Source organism: Ursus arctos, unplaced genomic scaffold, assembly GCF_023065955.2.
Source record: "Ursus arctos isolate Adak ecotype North America unplaced genomic scaffold, UrsArc2.0 scaffold_14, whole genome shotgun sequence".
NCBI classification, from domain to species: Eukaryota; Metazoa; Chordata; class Mammalia; order Carnivora; family Ursidae; genus Ursus; species Ursus arctos.
The window spans coordinates 18,831,766-18,849,128 of record NW_026622808.1 but is presented as its reverse complement, the minus strand read 5'-3'; the positions used below and the strand labels follow the sequence as shown (position 1 = coordinate 18,849,128).

General features: G+C 49.7%; 1 protein-coding gene across 2 annotated transcripts in view; it reads left to right on the top strand.

The window, feature by feature from the left end:
* OLFM2 (olfactomedin 2) overlaps window positions 1–17,363 on the top strand; it is a 59,586-nt gene that overhangs the window by 2,762 nt on the left and 39,461 nt on the right. The window contains exon 1 of one of the 2 annotated variants that reach the window (XM_057311511.1): window positions 13,345–13,505. The exons of the other annotated variant lie outside the window; for it this stretch is intronic. Coding sequence (XP_057167494.1) covers window positions 13,371–13,505 — 135 coding nt within the window. The 5' untranslated portion in view covers window positions 13,345–13,370. Of the gene's footprint in view, window positions 1–13,344; window positions 13,506–17,363 lie in introns of those variants that run through there. 2 annotated transcript variants of the gene reach the window in all.

Sequence of the window (17,363 nt, the reverse complement as noted above, 5' to 3'; positions counted from 1 at the left end):
TTAAGCCCTGGGGAGGTCGCCATGAATCAAGTTATCAAATCCCTGCCCTCCTGGAACTGACCTTCTGGCGGGAGAGACAGGCAAGAACTGAATAAATATGTAATACAGTGTCAACAACAAAATGAATATATAATAGAATGCAAGTGGCGTGAAGAATAAAAAACAGGGTAAAGGGGATTAAAGAGGGATAGTGGTGGTGTGGGTGGCTATTTAACAGGTGTGGTCAGAGATGGTGTCTCTAAGGAGGAGGTATTTGAGGTGAACCCTGAAGGAGGTCAGAGGGGTGCCTTCTGAGGATCCAGAAGAGCATTCAAGTCAGAGGGTATAATAAGTGCAAAGGCCCTGAGGTGAGCACATTTCGGTATGTTTGAGCAGTGGCAAGGAGGCTGGTGTGTCTGGAGAGGAGTGAGGGGAGGGGAGTTTGCGGGGTGACCAGGCCAGGGAAGCCAGGAGAGGCCAGACCAAGTAGGAACTTGTGGGCTATAGACCGGAGTTTGGATTTGACCCTGAGAACAGGAGTAGGACCTGTCAGAGGAGTCATCCATCCATCCATCCATCCATCCATCCAGGGTCTGTGTCAGATGTTCTGGGTCTGGCCTGTGAATGCCTTGGAGACTCCCAGATAGCTTTCCCTGTGGGAAAGATGCCCACTTCCCGACTACTGGGAAGTCCTCCCTAAGATCTAGCTATAAATCTGGATTGGCCACTCTCTGGATTTGAAGTCGTTTCTTTCCTGGGGTCCCCACAGGATGGGAGGGGAGGAGTGGTTCAATTTGTACAGCATACCTCAGGGCCTTTGCACTTGCCATTCCCTCTGCCTGGGACACTGTTCCCTCCCTCTCCTTCTACTTCAATGACACCTCCTCCAAGAGACCCACCTTGACCAGCCACCTATAATGACCTCCCCACAGCCACTCTCTGAGCTCTTACTCTGTTGTTTTTCTTCATAGCCTGTCACTCTTCTCCACAATTTGTTCCTTCATTCATTGTCTGTCTCCCCCTAGAGTGGCAGCTCGTCAGGGTCCAGTGGACTTTGTTGTATCGCTGCCGGTGCCTACAACAGAGCCAGGCACCCAGGAGGTGCTCAGCAAACATGTTAAAATAAAAACTTGAATGAATGGATGAATCTCCCTCCTCCGCGCACAGAGTCTCTTTCTTTCTCAAACAGTGGGGCTCTTGTACCAAAGGAGGGGTGAGGGAACAACTGTCCCCTTGGGCCATCCCCTACCCATTTCACATCAACCACCGCTCTTGGATGGGAGGCATCAGGAAAGCTCATCTTCATCTAATTCCACCGTTACAGGGCACCACTGTTTGGGGTTCACACCCTGTTCTCCTGGGCTCCTTTAGAAAATGTAAATGTCCCAGGTGGAAGGAAGTAAAAGGAAATCTGAGGACACTCAGATATAAGTGAATTGGACATTTTCTTCCTAGGGAAAGGGGGGGGGGGTGGTGTCAAACCCGGGCTCAAGATGAAAGAGCTGCGGTGACACCTGGTGGTAAAATGAGGTTTGTGCAGCGAGTGTGTGTGCGCGGCTCTGCCGAAGGTGTGCAGGCGGAAGGTGTGTCAATGCCCTGGGCCAGGGCGGGGCAATGGAGGCATTAGCCTCAGGGGCAAAATTGAAGGGGATGCCAGAAAAAAAAAAAAAAAGAAAAGAAAAAAGTCGGAAACCAAGATAATCTATTTTTTACAGATTTATTTATTTATTTGAGAGACAGAGAGTGAGCGTGGGGGAGAGAGTGAGCACGAGCTGGGGGAGGGGCAGAGGGAGAGGGAGAAGCAGGCTCCCCGCTGAGCAGGGAGCCCGCATGGGACCCTAACCGGGACTCCGGGATCATGACCTGAGCCGAAGGCAGACGCTTAATCGACTGAGCCACCCAGGTGCCTCCAAGATAAAGAATATTTTAAGAAAATCAAAATTAATGCAAAAAAACCCTGTGATAAAAATATCAAAATTTTAAATAAACACTGGAACCCATTCTGTACTTGAATGACTCACACCACTTGCCTCGTGACCCCTGGCCCTACAGGATTTCATCTGTAGTGTCCATGGGTGTCTGTGTATGTTTCAGAACCATGCACTTGGCATTGACCAAGCTGGGCACAGGGACGTGTGTGTGCCATAGTCATGTCTGTGGGTATGTGTACACAGTGACTTTTCATATGGGTTGGCCACGTGCATGGGGATGGGTTTCCCATGAGCCTGGCAACTGGCGTGGGCAATGACTTTTGTCCCCAGAACTCAGCGTCAGTGCCCGGGAGGCAGTAACTTGCTGTTTCCACTTACTTTTGCACTCATGTGTTCATTTCGAAAGTGCTCATTGGGAGTCTTCTGCCTTTTGAACCTCACACAAGACACCAAGGTCTGGGTGACAGCGTGAGCTCTTAAGGGGCAGGGTGGGAAATTTAACTTCTCTGCAGCCAAGTCTGGCTGTGCTGGGAAGGGGGTTGTGACAGAAGTGGGAGGAGTTCCCACTTTTCAGGAACTCTGCTCTGAGAACCCCGACATGTCTTCATGCTGAGTGGAAGGCTGGTGCATCTCACAGCTCTGTCCATCCAGAGCTCAGCCACAAGCCAAGAAGAAACCAGGAAGAACAGAGAGGAGTCAGAATAGACCATGAAGTCTGTGTGCGGAAGCTTATTCTCGTTGCTTCTCGGAGTCCCAGCAGGCTCTCTCCGGGCCCGGTTCTCTCACTTTGCACATAGTTCTGGCTGTCCTGGACAGCTCACCTCGCAGCCCTGCTTAGCACAGAGAACACAGGGAGTCACAGCAGGAGAAGAAAGAAACCAAAAGGCAAAGTCAGTTGAAGCCACTGAATGAAATGGCAAATAGCTCCTCACCTTTTCGGCCCTGAGAAAGTCCCAGTTGTTCCCAAGAAAAATACATGGTGAACACGTGATAAACCAGATTGTTTCTCTTCCTAATGGCTCGAAAGACATCGAGTGAGCACATACAAGCATGTGACACAGCCCACTGCGGAGTAGTTCTCAGGACTAAGTAAGGGTGTGTGCGTGTGTGTGTTTAAATAGAAGATTTTTAAAAATTATGGCAAAATACACATAACATAAAATTTACCATCCTAGGCATTTTAAAATGTACAATTCTCAGGGGCACCTGGGTGGCTCAGTCAGTTAAGCATCTGCCTTTGGCTCAGGTCATGATCCCGGGGTCCTGGGATTGAGCCCCCCATCAGGCTCCCTGCTCAGCGGGAGCCTGCTTCTCCCTCTGCCTGCTGCTCCCCCTGCTTGTGCTTGCTCTCCCCCACCCTGTGTCAAATAAATAAATAAATAAACAAATAAATAAATAAAATCTTAAGAAAAATAAAAAAAATAAAATGTACAATTGTGTAGTGTTAAGTACATTCACATGGTTGTGCAACCATCACCACCATCCATCCCCAGAACTCTGTTCATCTTGCAAAACTGAACTTCTGCCTATTAAACAACCTCGCATTGCCCTCTCTCCTAGCCCCCTCAAACCCCCTTCTACTTTCTCTCTCTATGCATTTGACTACTCTAGGTACTTCGTATAAATGGAATCATGAAGTATTTATCTTTTGCTTATTTCACCCAGCATCATGTCCTCAATGCTCATCCCATGTCCTGGCAGGCATCAGTACTTCCCTCCTTTTTTAAAATTTTAATTAATTTATTTGAGAAAGAGAGAGAGAGAGCATGAGCAAGGAGGAGAGGCAGAGGGAGAAGCAGGCTCCCCACTGAGCCTGGAACCTGACTTGGGACTCGATCCCAGGACCTTGGGATCATGACCTGACCCAAAGCGAGTCGCTTAACCGAATGAGCCACCCACGCACCCCCATCACTTCCCACCTTTTTAAGGCTGAACACAATCCCATTGTGTGAACACCACATTTAGTTTATCGTTCATCCTTCAGTGACATTTGGGTTGCTTCCACCTTTTGGCTATCGTGAATAATGCCGCTGTGAACATGGGGCGCGAATATCTCTTTGAGACCTTGCTTCTAACTCTTTGGGGCGTGTGCCCAGAAGTGGGATTGCTGCCGTACTGTTTTCCACAGTGGCTGCACCGTGTTACATTCCCACCCACGGTGCACGTGGGCTCCGGTTTCCCTACATCCTCGCGGCGTTATTACTACTGGACTTTTTGACTTAAGCCCACGGGAGTGACGTGATCTCTCATTGTGGTTTTGATTTGCGCTTCATGAAGAGTTCCTGATGTTGGGCTTCTTTTTATGTGTTTATTGTTGTTTGTGTATCTTCTTTGGAGAAACGTCAAATATTTTGTCCATTTTTAAATCAGGTTGTTTGTTTTTGTGTTATTTAAGTAAAAGGTGAGAGAGTGACGGGGGGGAGGGGCCGAGGGAGAGAGAGAGAGAATCTTAAGCAGGCTCCATCCTGAGCGTGGTCTTGGGGCTTGATCTCACCACCCTGAGATCATGACCTGAGCTGAAATTAAGAGCTGGACGCTTAACCTAATGAACCACCCACGTGCCCCTGAGTAAAAGATTTTAAAGCCAGGAATGAGACCTGGTTGGATTTGGGCAAGGGCCAGAGCCTCTGGCTATAACATGGAAGACCCTCGAGTTGGGAGAGTGAAGGCATAAAGACAGGATCACCTCGGGAGTTGGCAAGGCCTGAGGCAAAGTGGTGGCAGCCAGAGGCCTAGCAGGACTAACATTTGGGGAATGGAAGGTGTGAACCTCTCATTGTCTGGGGTCTGAGGTCCTTAACAAGGACAGCTGTCTCCTTCCCCGCCTCCTCCTGGAATTCTGAACCAGGCAGGAAAGCAGAGATGACAGAAGGGGTGTGGGGCTCTGAGACTTTTGGGGAGACACAAGCGAGACATGTTTCAACACCATTTCCAAACACTTGCTGTCACCAAGCAAAAGGCTGAAAGCAGGAGCAGGCTAGAAGATTACGCCAGTTGTGTTCTGAGGTGTGCAAAGCTGTGTGTGTGTGGACGTGAATTCATGCCTTTCTTATGTGTGAATGAAAGAGGCCACAGGGCCCCTTGCGAAAGGACACTTAAGTTTCACTTGGTTTGTGTTTTGTTTCTGTTTTCTTTTGGGATTGTGTTTCTTAGCCTTTCTGCTGGAAAGTTCCATCATTTTTACCTGCTGCAGATCATATAGGAACTCATATATTTGAATTCATATATTTGAGTACATTTTCTTCTTGACGTAAAACATATCTACGGAGAGGCATGCAGATCGTAAAGGTGCAGCTTGATAAATTGTCTTGAAGTGACATGGTGATACCAGCACCAGGTAAAGAAACAGAGCTTTTCACATATCCAGAAGTCCCCCCTCATGCTCCTTCTAGTTACCACCTGCTCCCCAAGAGATCCCCGCTAAGCTAACATCTCTCACCATGCACGGGTTTGGCCAGCTTTGTCATTTAATGAAGCCATGAGGTATGTAGTTTTGGGCCCCGCTTGTCTCGCTGAACATTATGCTTGTAAGATGCCACTGTATGACTGTATGGTGGTCCTTGCCTGTTTTCATCCCTTTATGGCATTCCATGGTGTGACGATACCATGATCTATTCGTTCTGTTGCTGGGCATGTGGGTTGGTGAAGTTTGCAGCTGACACAAACAGTGCTGATAGGAATATTCTGACACTCTGTCTCGTTCGCATTTCTGTTGGGTGTTAGCGAATACTGACTCATGGCATTGGGTCATAGCTGGGTTAGATTTCTGCAAGCCTCTGGTCACATTTTTGTTGACCAAACAATATGTCACTTAGTTTTCTGTATGTTTCTGCTAAAAAACACCTTATTTATTGTATATTGTTGGTTGATTAACAGCAAACTCATGGCCGAAGGCACTGCAACTCAGGCCTGAATGACGCTTATTGGCAAGATGGTTTTTCTCCAAAGACACGCCACAGCCTGCTTGTACTTCCAAACACTACACAGCAGTTAGCACTGTGCTTGGGGGCCACTTAAAATAGTGAAATCACTAATAAAAAGCACATGCAAAAAATGTGAAAACCTTGGCACCAGATAACCAGTGAAAAAGACGCTTAATTACGGTTATAAGAGCTGAAACTAGAAGGCAGAGTATGGATGTGTGGGGCCTCAGCTGGGAACCTGCGAGTTGGTGACTCCAATTTTTTTTGCCACTGCATGCATATCCACGCATGACCACGAAAGCCCCATGAGTATTGATTTTGGGGTTACAAATAAATCGTAGTGAGTGGGCGAGTTTGCCAATACGGAACCGGCAAATAATGAGACTCCGCGTGTACACTGAGGAGCAGAATTGCTGAGTCGTAGGGGAGAAATATATTGAGATTTAGGAGATAGCCAGTCTCCCAAAGTCTCGAAGACTCTTCAGTTTCTCCATCTACGCACCCACCGGTCATATTTGAGCATTCCAGCTGCTCCACGTCGTCACCAGCCCTTTGGTGGTGTCTCTCCTTTTTCCTTTAGATATTCTGGTGGTGTGTCGTGGTAGCGTGTTTTGGATTTAATATACATTTCCTGATGATTAATATTAAATACCTTTGCCCATGTTTACTGCCCACTCAGTGTTCCCTTTTGTGAAATGCTCTATTCTGCTGCCTGCCTTTTTCTTACTGATTTGTAGGAATATATGTATGCCAGTGTATCCAGATTTTATATCTGCATCTGTATCTATCTATACAGATCTTACATAGATTAAATAAGATATGAGTTCTCTGTTGGACATAAGGATTGCAAATATCTGCTCCCACTCTGTGGCTTGCCTTTTTATTCTCTTAATGGAGACTTTGATCAATAGAACTTCTTAATTTTAATGTAGTTCAAATAATATTTTTCCCCTTTTAAGGGTAGTGCTTGTTAGTGTCCTGTTTTAGAAATCTTTGCCTACCCTCAGAGTAATGAAGATGTTCTTCTGTATTTTCTTCTAAAAGATTTATTGTTTACCTTTCACATTTAGATGTATGGTCCATCTGGAATTGATTTTTGCATAGGATATGAGGTAGGGATCAACATTTATTCTTTCCCCTGTGAATAGTTGCAGTTGACCCAGCACCATGTATGCTCTGGAGCCTGACCGTCTGGGATAGTATCCTGGGGGCCTTCAGGAAATTTCTTAGCAGCTCTGTGCCTCTGTTTCCTCATTTTAAAGATGGGAATTGTAATCCTGTCTACTTCTACTCAGTGATAGTCTGCGGGTTAAGTGAGTTATTACATGTCCATTGCTGTAAATGATACCTAGTATGGGATAGGTACTCAGTAAACCTTAACAACCATGGTTATTATTTCTGACAGTTGTCAACTTTTTCCCTCTGGAGAATTTTCAGGTCAGGGAAAAAAGCATTTCTTTCCATGGCTCCTGGTCCTGGGGCATTCAGGTTGCGCTAACAGAATACCATGGACTGAGTGGCTCGTAAACAATAGACGTGTATTTCTCACAGTTCTGGAGGCTGGGATGTCCAAGATCAAAGTGCTGGCAGATAGGGTGTTTTCTCACTGTTCTCTTACATTCTGGAAGGGAGACAGCTCTCCCAGCTCTCTTTTATCAGGACACTAATCCATTCATGAGGGTGGGGTCATCCTCATGACCTGATCATCTTCCAAAGGCCTCATCTCCAAATACCCTTACATGGAGATTTGGTTTCAACATAGGAATTTGGGGGGGGGGGGGACACAAACATTCAACCTAAGGCACTCCCCAACACAATGCTTAGAGTGATAATGGTGATGGAGAAGAAGGGATACTTTCTTGGTCTTGGGGCACCTGGCTGGCTCGGCTGGAGGAGCGTGTGACCCTTGATCTCAGGGTCAGGAGTTTGAGCCCCGCAGGGGGTGTACATATTATTTAAGTAAATAAATATTAGGGGCCCCTGGGTGGCGCAGTTGGTTAAGCATCCGACTTGGTTTCGGCTCAGGTCATGATCTCAGGGTTGTGAGATCAAGCTCCGCATCAGGCTCCTAGCTCAGCGCGGAGTCTGCTTAAGACTCTCTCTCCCTCTTCCCCTCCCCACCTCTCAAAAATAAATAAATAAATCTTTAAAAAATAAATATATAAAAAAAGAAGGAATACTTTCTGGAGACATTTCTGCATCAAGATCAGCGTGCTCTGGTGCTGGTTTGGATGGAGTAGGGAAGGAGAAGGAGGGTGAAGGGGGCATAGTCTGTAGTTTCTACCCGAGGGTACATTTGGACCAGGACCAGGGGAAGGCAAGCAAGGAAACCAGGGCACAAAATTTAAGGACTCATTCTCACATCGGAGCAATTGCAGGGCACCTCAGGGGAGGGGGCTGGAAGGGAAAATTTAAGAATGCCCCCCTTAACAGTTTTGTTGAGGTATAATTTACATGCCATAAAATCTACCTGTTTTAAGTGTGCAATTCAGTGACTTAAAAAGTCACGTAAAAAGTAAATTTGCAGAATTGTGCAAACATCACCCCAATCCAGCTTTAGGACATTTCCATCACCCCCAGAAGATCCCTTATACCCATTTTGCAGTCCATCCCCACACCCACCCTCAGTTCCAGGCAATCACTAATCTAATTTCTAATCACCAATCTAGTCTCTATTGGTTTGCCTTTTCTGGACATTTTGTGTAGATGGAATCATACAAAAGGTGGCTTTTAAAAAAAATTTTATTTATCTGAGAGAGAGAGAGAAGGCAGGAGGTGGGGGAGGGGCAAAGGGCAAGGTAGAAGGAGAAGCAGACACCCCGCTGAGCAGGGTGCCCAATGTGGGGCTCGAACCCAGGACCCTGGGATCATGACCTGAGCGGAAGGCAGATGCTTAACTGACTGAACCACCCAGGTGCCCCAAAATGTGGCCTTTTGTATCTGGTTTCTTTCACTTAGCCAAATATTCTCAAGGTTCATCATGTTATAGTGTATATCTGCAGTTTGTTCCTTTTTATTGCTGAGTAACATTCGTCCCTTGTATGGATGTATCACAATTTGTTTATCCATTCACTAGTTGATGGGCTTCTAGATGGTTTCATTCATGATGAAAAAATGTTGGCAGGAGTAGTCACATACAAGTCTTAGAATGGACATAGTTCTCTCGGGTACATGGAATTGTTGGGTCTTAGGGTAAGTTTCTGTTTAACTTTTTTTTAATGATTTATTTATTTATTTACTTATTTATTTTAGAGAGAGAGTGGGGGGAGCGGTGAGGGAGAGGGAAGAGGGAAAGAATCTCAAGCAGACTTCACGCTAAGTTCATGACCCTAAGATCATGACTTGAGCCAAAACCAAGAGTCAAATGCTCAACCATGTGAGCCACCCAGGTGCCCCTGTTTAACTTTTTAAGAAAGGGCTAAATTGTTTCTCGAAGTGGTTGCAACATTTTATATTTCCACTAGCAATAGGTTCCCATTTCTCTAAATCATCATCACACTGTCTGTCTTTCTGATTGGGGTTGTTCTGGTGGGCATCATGTGCTGTGAGTCCTGTGGAACCCAAGTGGGAATGTCCAAGGAGCAGATGGGCATAGGGGTCTGAACTGCAGCTGGAGATCTGAGCTGTAGATATACCTTTGGGAGCCTCAGCTGTAGATTCATTTAGTCACTTAATCAACGTTTTTTGAGCACCTACTATGTGCCAAGCACTGTTCTAAGCCCTGAGGTTTCAGTTGTGAAAAATACAGCCATGTAGGTACCCTTGTGAACTTGAAAGTCTAGTGGAGGAGACAGACCATAAACAAATAAAAGTAATGTCACATGGGGATAAATGCTGTTCAAGAAAATAGAGCAGAGTAAGGGACAGAGAGTGGTGGGGGCTGGTATCGTCAGTGAAGTGGCCAGGGAAGGTCCTTCAGACGTCATGGCGATATCATTCAGAGTTCAGTTAGGGAAACAAACCACTCTAGGTGTTTCAAAGAGAGGGAATTTAATACAGGGAGCTGGTTAAGTGTAAGATGGAAGAGTTGAGAAGCCAAACTGATAGGATGATGAGGGAATCCAGCAATGAATCACAACACAAAGCCACTTGAGGGACCTGACAAATGGGTGTTGTGATGAGGAGGGGGCTCTTGTGTGGGAGCTGGGACCATAGAGGGATGTAGCCACCATCAGAACACACCACAGTCCCAAGCAGAAAGAGCGGGGAGGAATACCCTAGCTTCTCCCTTCCTTCCCACTCTCCAGTCTCCTTCCAGTGCCTCCCATTGGATCAGCCTCCCATTGTGTAAGGGAACCTGGGAAATGTAGTTTTCTGGAGAAAGGTAGGGCATGCCTCTGACCTACACAATGATAAAGCAGAGATATAAATGAAGTAAAGGAACAGCTATATGTGTATCTGTGGTAATAGTTCTGGGGGGCGCCTGGGTGGTTCAGTCTGTTAAGCATCTAGCTCTTGATTTCGGCTCAGGTCATGATCACAGGGTCCTGGGATGGAACCCTGCATTGGGCTCAGCATTCAGTGGGGAGTCCCCTAGAGGATTCTCTCACTCTCTCTCTGCCCCTCTCCCCACTCACATGCACCCTCTCTCTCTCTCTCAAATTAATAATCATAAAAAAAATAGTGTTCTGGGGCAACCCTCTCGGGCCCCCTCCCTCTTCGGGAGCTTTGTACTATCATTTTACTATCGCTCAATAAACTTTGCTTTGCTGCCCACCAAAAACAAACAAACAAACAAACAAACATACAAACAAACAAACTGTGTTTTGGGTAGAGTGGACAGCAATACATGGCACGTACTAAGGTCCTGGGGTGGGAGTGTGCCAGACAGAAGCAAAACTTTGGGAGTGGGTATGATGGTCCAGGCACAGTACAGAGAATGAGACAAGTGGGGACCCAGAACAAAACCCTGTGAGACAGAGACATTTCGGGAGAAGGTAGGAGACAGTGATGATGCAGCCAGAGAGGTGGGAGCGGAACTAGGAAATGATACGGTGTCTGTGAAATCAAAAGAGAAATTACTTTCAAGAAAGAGGGAATAATCCATGAAGACTAACCTGTGGGATAACTAAATGAGGGCTCATGTGAGGCTGTGGGATGGGCAAATTGGAAGGTCACTGCTGCCTTTGGTGAGAGGAGTTTGGAAGCATTCAGGAGGTAGGAGGTGAGGCAGTAGAGACAGCAAATGGAGTTGTGAGTGTAGACCAGCCCTTGGAGGAACTTGACTGGAAGAAGTTAGGGCCGTTTCCCATAGCACCAATGGTGAAAGAGAGAGAGTATCAGTGGATTCCAAATTCTCTAGGCTGGGAGACCTTGGAGCCCAGTGATATTGGAGTCCGAAATCAGACAGACCTGGCTGAAAATCCTGAGCCCCTATTTACCTACTGGGTCACCTTGAGTTGGTCCCCTCTCCCCCCTGAGCCCAGTTTCCTCACCTGCAAATAGGGATGTTGCTGTCCTTTTCATGGCAGGTTGCAGCTGGTGCTCAGCCAGCACATTTGCAAAGTGTTCAGCACTTGTAAATGCAAGCTGTAGTACAAGGAGGCAAGGACACATCTCATTTTTCAAAGCTTATCATCAGTCACAAATAATAACAAAGGCAGCCACTATTTATGAAATGCTTAGCGTGTCCCAGACACCCTGCAAAGTACTTTATAAGCACATCACCCACTCCCCCAGACACACACGCTCTCCCAGCTCACTCTGCTCCAACCACATTGGCCTGTTCCTTGAATACTTATGTTCCTGCCTCAGGGCCTTTGCACTTGCTGTTCTCTTTGTAACTCTTCCCTCAGATATCCAAATGGCTCCCTCCCTCACCTTCTTCAGGTCTCTGCCCAAATATCACTCATCCTGACTACAGTCTGGATGCCCCTTCCTCTCCATAGCCCATGTATTTTACTTTTCCCCCTCCTCCCCCTCCTACCTCTTGTCTTCTTGCTCCATATGATGTTCAGCTCCTCAAAGGCATTTTTATCTGTTGTTCACAGTGCGTTGCACATAGTAGATGTTCAATAATTCTTTAACTTGATTCTCAGGACACGTGAGCCCTTTTCACATATTAGGTACATGGGTCCTCACAACAGCCCACATTGCAGATGAGGAAACTGAGGCAGAGAGGTCTTTGCTGGGGGTCACCAGGGGTCAGCACCTGCCTCTCGTTGTTAAGCTCAGAAAAAAGGGCAGTTCAAGACCCCTACCGCCGTGTTCAGTGCTTCTCCCTCGGCGAGCCCTCGGCTAGCGGCCACGGTCGGGAAAGGCCTGAGTCATTGCCGCCTCCAGACGGCGGCGGCCGCGGGCTGCGGGCGGCGGCGGCGGCGGCCGGGGCGGCGGCGCGAGGTGATGCGGGGACGCCGGGAGGGGGCGTGAGTGCAGGGAAAACAGAGGAAATTAAAACCCGCCGGGCGCTCCTCCCGGACGCCTCGCCGCCCCCGCCGCCGGCTGGTGCGTGGGTGGGTGGGGGCCTCTCTGTACTACCCCTCCGCGGAAGGGTCGGACCCCCGAGCCCTGGGGCCCCGGGAAAGGTCCGAAGTGTCAGTTCCCCGCCCCCACCCCAAGTTCGAGTTGTGAGTGGAGACCCGCCTGAGACTAGTCTGCAAAAGGCTGGCCTCTCTGTCTCGGCCGCCCCGGATTACGATGCGCCCCTCGGTGTAGTGGGAAATCCTCCCGGCTGTCCGGGTGACCCCCCCCCCCCACTGCCGCACCGTCATCCAAACAGTCGCGTCTACTGGCTTTAGATCCGCTACTCTGGGCTTCCCTGGTCCCGAAACCACCGAGGGGTCCCCAGAGTGGTATCAGGGAAGCCCCTTCCCCTAGGGAAAGGAGACCCTGTGCTGCCCGGTTCAGGGGCGCGCACAGGTCTCGCCCCCACGGCCCCCGACGCCTGCGCTCCCGGGTCCAGAGAGCCGGGGTCGGTGTCCTAAACGTAGGAGGGTGGGGGCTTGCGACTCCGGCCCCCTGCCACCTTCGGGTGGTCCGCGTGCAGCGGCCGCCCACTGAGCCTGGTGGGGGGGATGTCGAGAGCCTAGGGCTCCGAAAGGGGCTGTGCGCCGAGGGTGGTCCGGGAGTGCGGGGGGGGGGGCCTGGGGGGGCGGGAACACCGCTGGGGGCGGGGCTGGGAATGCCGCGGCGGTGGGGGGTGGGGCAGGTGGGGAACGCCGCCGTAGGGGGGCCCTTACCCGGGGGGGCGGTCCTGGCGGGGCGGCGGTGGGGCCTGGGGAGGGGGGGCAGTCTGGGTGCCCCCCGCCCCCGCCGGGCTCCGGGCCGGAGCCGTGACGTCACGGCGGCTGGAAGTGCCCGGCGCGGAGGCGCGGGAGGGGGTGGGGGGGCCGAGCTGGCGCTTTATAAGCGGAGCCCGCCAGGCGCGCCGAGCCGCAGCCCGCGTCCGCGAGCCCCCCGGCCGGCCCCGGCCCCGGCCCCCAGCTCGCGCTCGCGCCCGCGCCCCCGGGGCGGCTGGGTGGCGAGGGACCGAGCGCCAGGCGGCGGGCCGGAGAAGGGACGCGCGGCGGGTGGCCGCGGGGCATGAGGCGGGGGCGCGATGTCGGTGCCGCTGCTCAAGATCGGGGCCGTGCTGAGCACCATGGCCATGGTCACCAACTGGATGTCGCAGACGCTGCCCTCGCTCGTGGGGCTCAACGGCACCGTGTCCCGCGCGGGCTCCTCCGAGAAAATCGTGAGTGGCCGCCGCGCGGGGGGCACTCCCGGGGGGCGTGGTGCCCGCGCCGCCGCCGCCGCAGCCCCCGGGGGCCCCCGCCCCCCAGCTTCCCTGCGCGCCGGGCCGGGGAGCGCCCTCCCGGGGCTGGGGGCTGGACGCGGAGGAGCCCCGGGACCCCGACCCCCCCTCCCCCGCGGCCGCGCCGTTTATTCTTGTTATTATTATTACTGCTTCTCATTATTAGTGAGCAGTGTGCGAGTGGCAACAATGTACGAGGCTCGCTCGGCTCCCGGCGCAGGCGGCAAGGGCTGCGCAACTGAGCCGGGTCCGGCCGAGTGGGGCGGAGCGGGAGGGTAGATTCGGGGGGCTGGGAGGGACCTTGCCTCTGAATGGGGGAGCCACGGGGTCTCCACCTTCAGGATCGCTATCTGTCTGTGTATCTCTGAGTGGTCCCGTCTCCTTCTCTGTCTTTTTCTCTCCGTCTCTATTCTTTCTCCTCTGGTTTGCTTCTCTCTGTTTCTCCCCGTCTTTGTCTCTATCTCTGTTGCACTGTCTCTGACTTTGTATCTCTTTTTGTCTTTTCCTCTTCCCTGCACCCCCCACCCGCGCCCCAGCATCTCCTGCCCGGTTACCTGCTTCACCATGTGCCGAATATTTATTCCCAGAACTCGCTCTCTCTAGGAGGCAGATGGCTGTCAAGACTGGGGCAGGGGCGAGGGCTGGCACTGCCCCCAGAAGCACGGGATTGCCCCTTCCCTCATCCCATCCTATCCACCTCTATCCCCTTCATCCTCCAGCTTCCCTTGCCACAGAGCTTTTTTGGGGAGGGGGCAGGGAGACTCAATCGTGATCAGTAACGGCGTTCCTGGTGTCCTGGGGAGAGGGGAGAAAGCAGCCTCCACTGCAAACTTCCCTCCGTCTCCTCCGAATGTGGCCCTCCCCTCCCATCTTTTCCACTTTTCAATCTGTTTGTGGGACTCCTCCCAATAGGTGGAACTGGGGATGATGCATGGAGCTCCCTCTCCTGCTCAGTGTTTCCCCAACTTCACCAGCTCCCCTGTTCAGCCCCCAGTGGCCACCACTTCTTTCTTTTTCCCTGGTGAAAGAAAAGAAGTCTTTGCTCCCAAAGGTTGAAGGCAAGTTGGGGGGAGGGGTTGCCAAGCACTGTGCCCAGGCTTTGTCCCACCCGCGGTAGGGGGGGCACAGTGGTATTGGGCTTGGCACTGGTGAGGGCTTTCAGTCCAAATTCTCAGACTTGAAGCTAATGTGTGAAACAATGTCTTTCTGTGTGTCTGTCACATCGAGTGATATTTGAGTATATCCTGGTGTGTTTATCTAGGCATGAGTTTTGGTATGTGAATATGGGGTTGGGTGTGAATTGAGGGAGAAAGTTTATGAGCTTTGCCAACATGAGGGTCCAAGTGTATCTTCCTGTGTGTAAAGGTGTGTCCCAGAATGAGTGTGAGTGTGTCCCTGAGTGAGTGTCTGGGTGTGGATGTGTCTAAGTATATATCTGCAGTTTTGTGTCCCTGACGGTGGGCTTGTGTGTGTTACATGATTGCATGTGCACGTATGAGTTTGTACACATGAGTCGGTGACAGCCTTCTTGCTCTTGCCTTCTGAGGGGGAAGAGAGATGGTGTCTCATTGAAATCAGAAGCTACATTCCCCTCCCCCACCCTCACAGAGTGTGAGTCTGTGTAGATGTGTGCATGTAATATGTATAGCATATGGTGTGTGGGGAAGGTGTACATAAGTGTGGAAGAGTATGGCTCTGAGTTATGATTTTGTCTGTGCCAATATGTATGTGTGTGTTTGTGTGCATGTAAGTGTAGACGTGTATGTCTTTAGAAGTGTGTGCATATGTGTGTATCTATGAATGGTGTGTGTGCCTACCTTGTATGCATGTGGGTGGATTCCCATATGAACCATTTGTTTTCTGTAAGTGTGTGTACATGTACGTGTACCCAAACAGAACTGGTCTCCATTCTGACCCATCTATAGCTAATAGGACCACAATCTAGTGCTTCCATGAAATTACCTGTTGAAAGCTAGTATTTCTCCCATCCCTGCTCCCCATCCCATCCCTCAGTCTCACTAAGCCTTGTACAAGAACTCTGTGGAGTGAGATGCCAGGAGACTTAGGATAGGACCTGAAGGGGAGCCATCAAAAGACAGTGCTCTAGAAAGGGTTTTGGGAATCTGGTAGACCAAGGTTGTAATCCACTCTCCCCCATCTTGCTCTATGACTTGCTCTTGACTCTGGGTGCCGGTGAGTTCACCACTCTGAGCTGTGGTTTCCTCATATATAAAATGGGATGATAATCCTACCTCACAGAACTCTTGTGGGTAGCAGAGATCTATAGTCCAGCTCCCCATCCATCCATCCATCCATCCATCCATCTCTTTATCCTCCCATACATCTCTCCATCCACCTGTCTCTTCAGCCAGCCATTATCCATCATCTGTCTCTCCATCTCTCCTTCCTTCCATGCATCTATCCCTCCATCTGTCTATCCGTGTATCCACTCATCCCTCTATCCATCCATCCATCCATCATCCAGCCATCTCTTCATCTATCCTCTATATATCCATCCTTCCATCCATTTTGTTTATTTGGCAAAACTATTGATTGCCTCTCTATGTCAAACATGTTTATGCTTAAAAGCTCCAGCTCGGTGCCTGACATAGTAGATGCTCGGTTAGTGATAGGACTCTAAGTCATATATATCTGGGTTTGAATTCTGGCCCTGCACTTTACTAGCAGTGTGCCCTTGGGGAAATTATTTAATCTCTCTAAGCTTCAATATCTTCATTAGTCAAGGAGAGTTTAGAGTCCCCATTAGACTGTGGGATCCATGAGGAACCACAGAGGACATCTGTGTTTTGCTCATTATTAAACCATAAGGCCTGACGTATAGTAAGCTTACAATAAATATTTGTCAAGTGACTGAACCAACAATCATATCTTCATAAGGATTCATGGATTCCACCTTCAAATGGAAACAAATGGCTGGGAGCATAGTAGGTGTTCAGTAAGGAGGAATTGCTTTATTTGCCATAGTAGCCGAGCACATGGTAGGCACAGAATAAATATTTGTCAAGTGTCAAAAATTGAGAATCCACCTTCCTGGGTGCCTGGCTGGCTCAGTCAGTGGACATGCAACTCTTGATCTTGGAGTTGTGAGTTCAAACCAAATGTTGGGTGTAGAGATTACTTAAAAATAAAATCCTAAAAAAAAAAAAAAAAAGAAAAAGAAAAAAAGAATCTACCTTCCTGATGGTTGGGTTGAACAAATGGAAGTTACTAGGCACATCTGAGGTGCTCGTAAGAGGGAGCTGTAGAAAAGTGTAGAGCATCAATATGGGTTAACAGAGGTTTGGGGACCCACGTAGCAAGAATTCCCAGCCATGAGGCAGAAGATTGGTTTGACTTAATAAAGGGACTCACTGCTGGGGTGGGGGTGAGCCCAGACCCTCTGGCCATTCTTGTCTCAGGCTTGCCCTCCTGAATACGATCTATAGAAGCAGCTTAGCATTCTAAGAGTGGTGTTACAGGCCATCTCTGGAAAGGAACAGGGAGGAAGCTTCCACCACTACTACCTTTGGCCAACTCTCAGCCATAAACCATCCCTGTGGGATGGGAGCCTTCAGGGGAATGGCTCCTCACCTGGGTGTCATAAATCCACAACCAGACTAAGAGCTGTCAGCCCCTTGCCAGTGGCTGCTGTCATTACAGCGATTGAGGAGAATTACCTGCACCTTATATGTTATGTCCTTGCCCATCCACTCACGCTTCCTTAAGGGCTGGGAAGAGGAAGGGGAGATGAACAAGAGGTATTCTGTTTGGAGAGGACCCTTTTCCTCATGGGAGGAT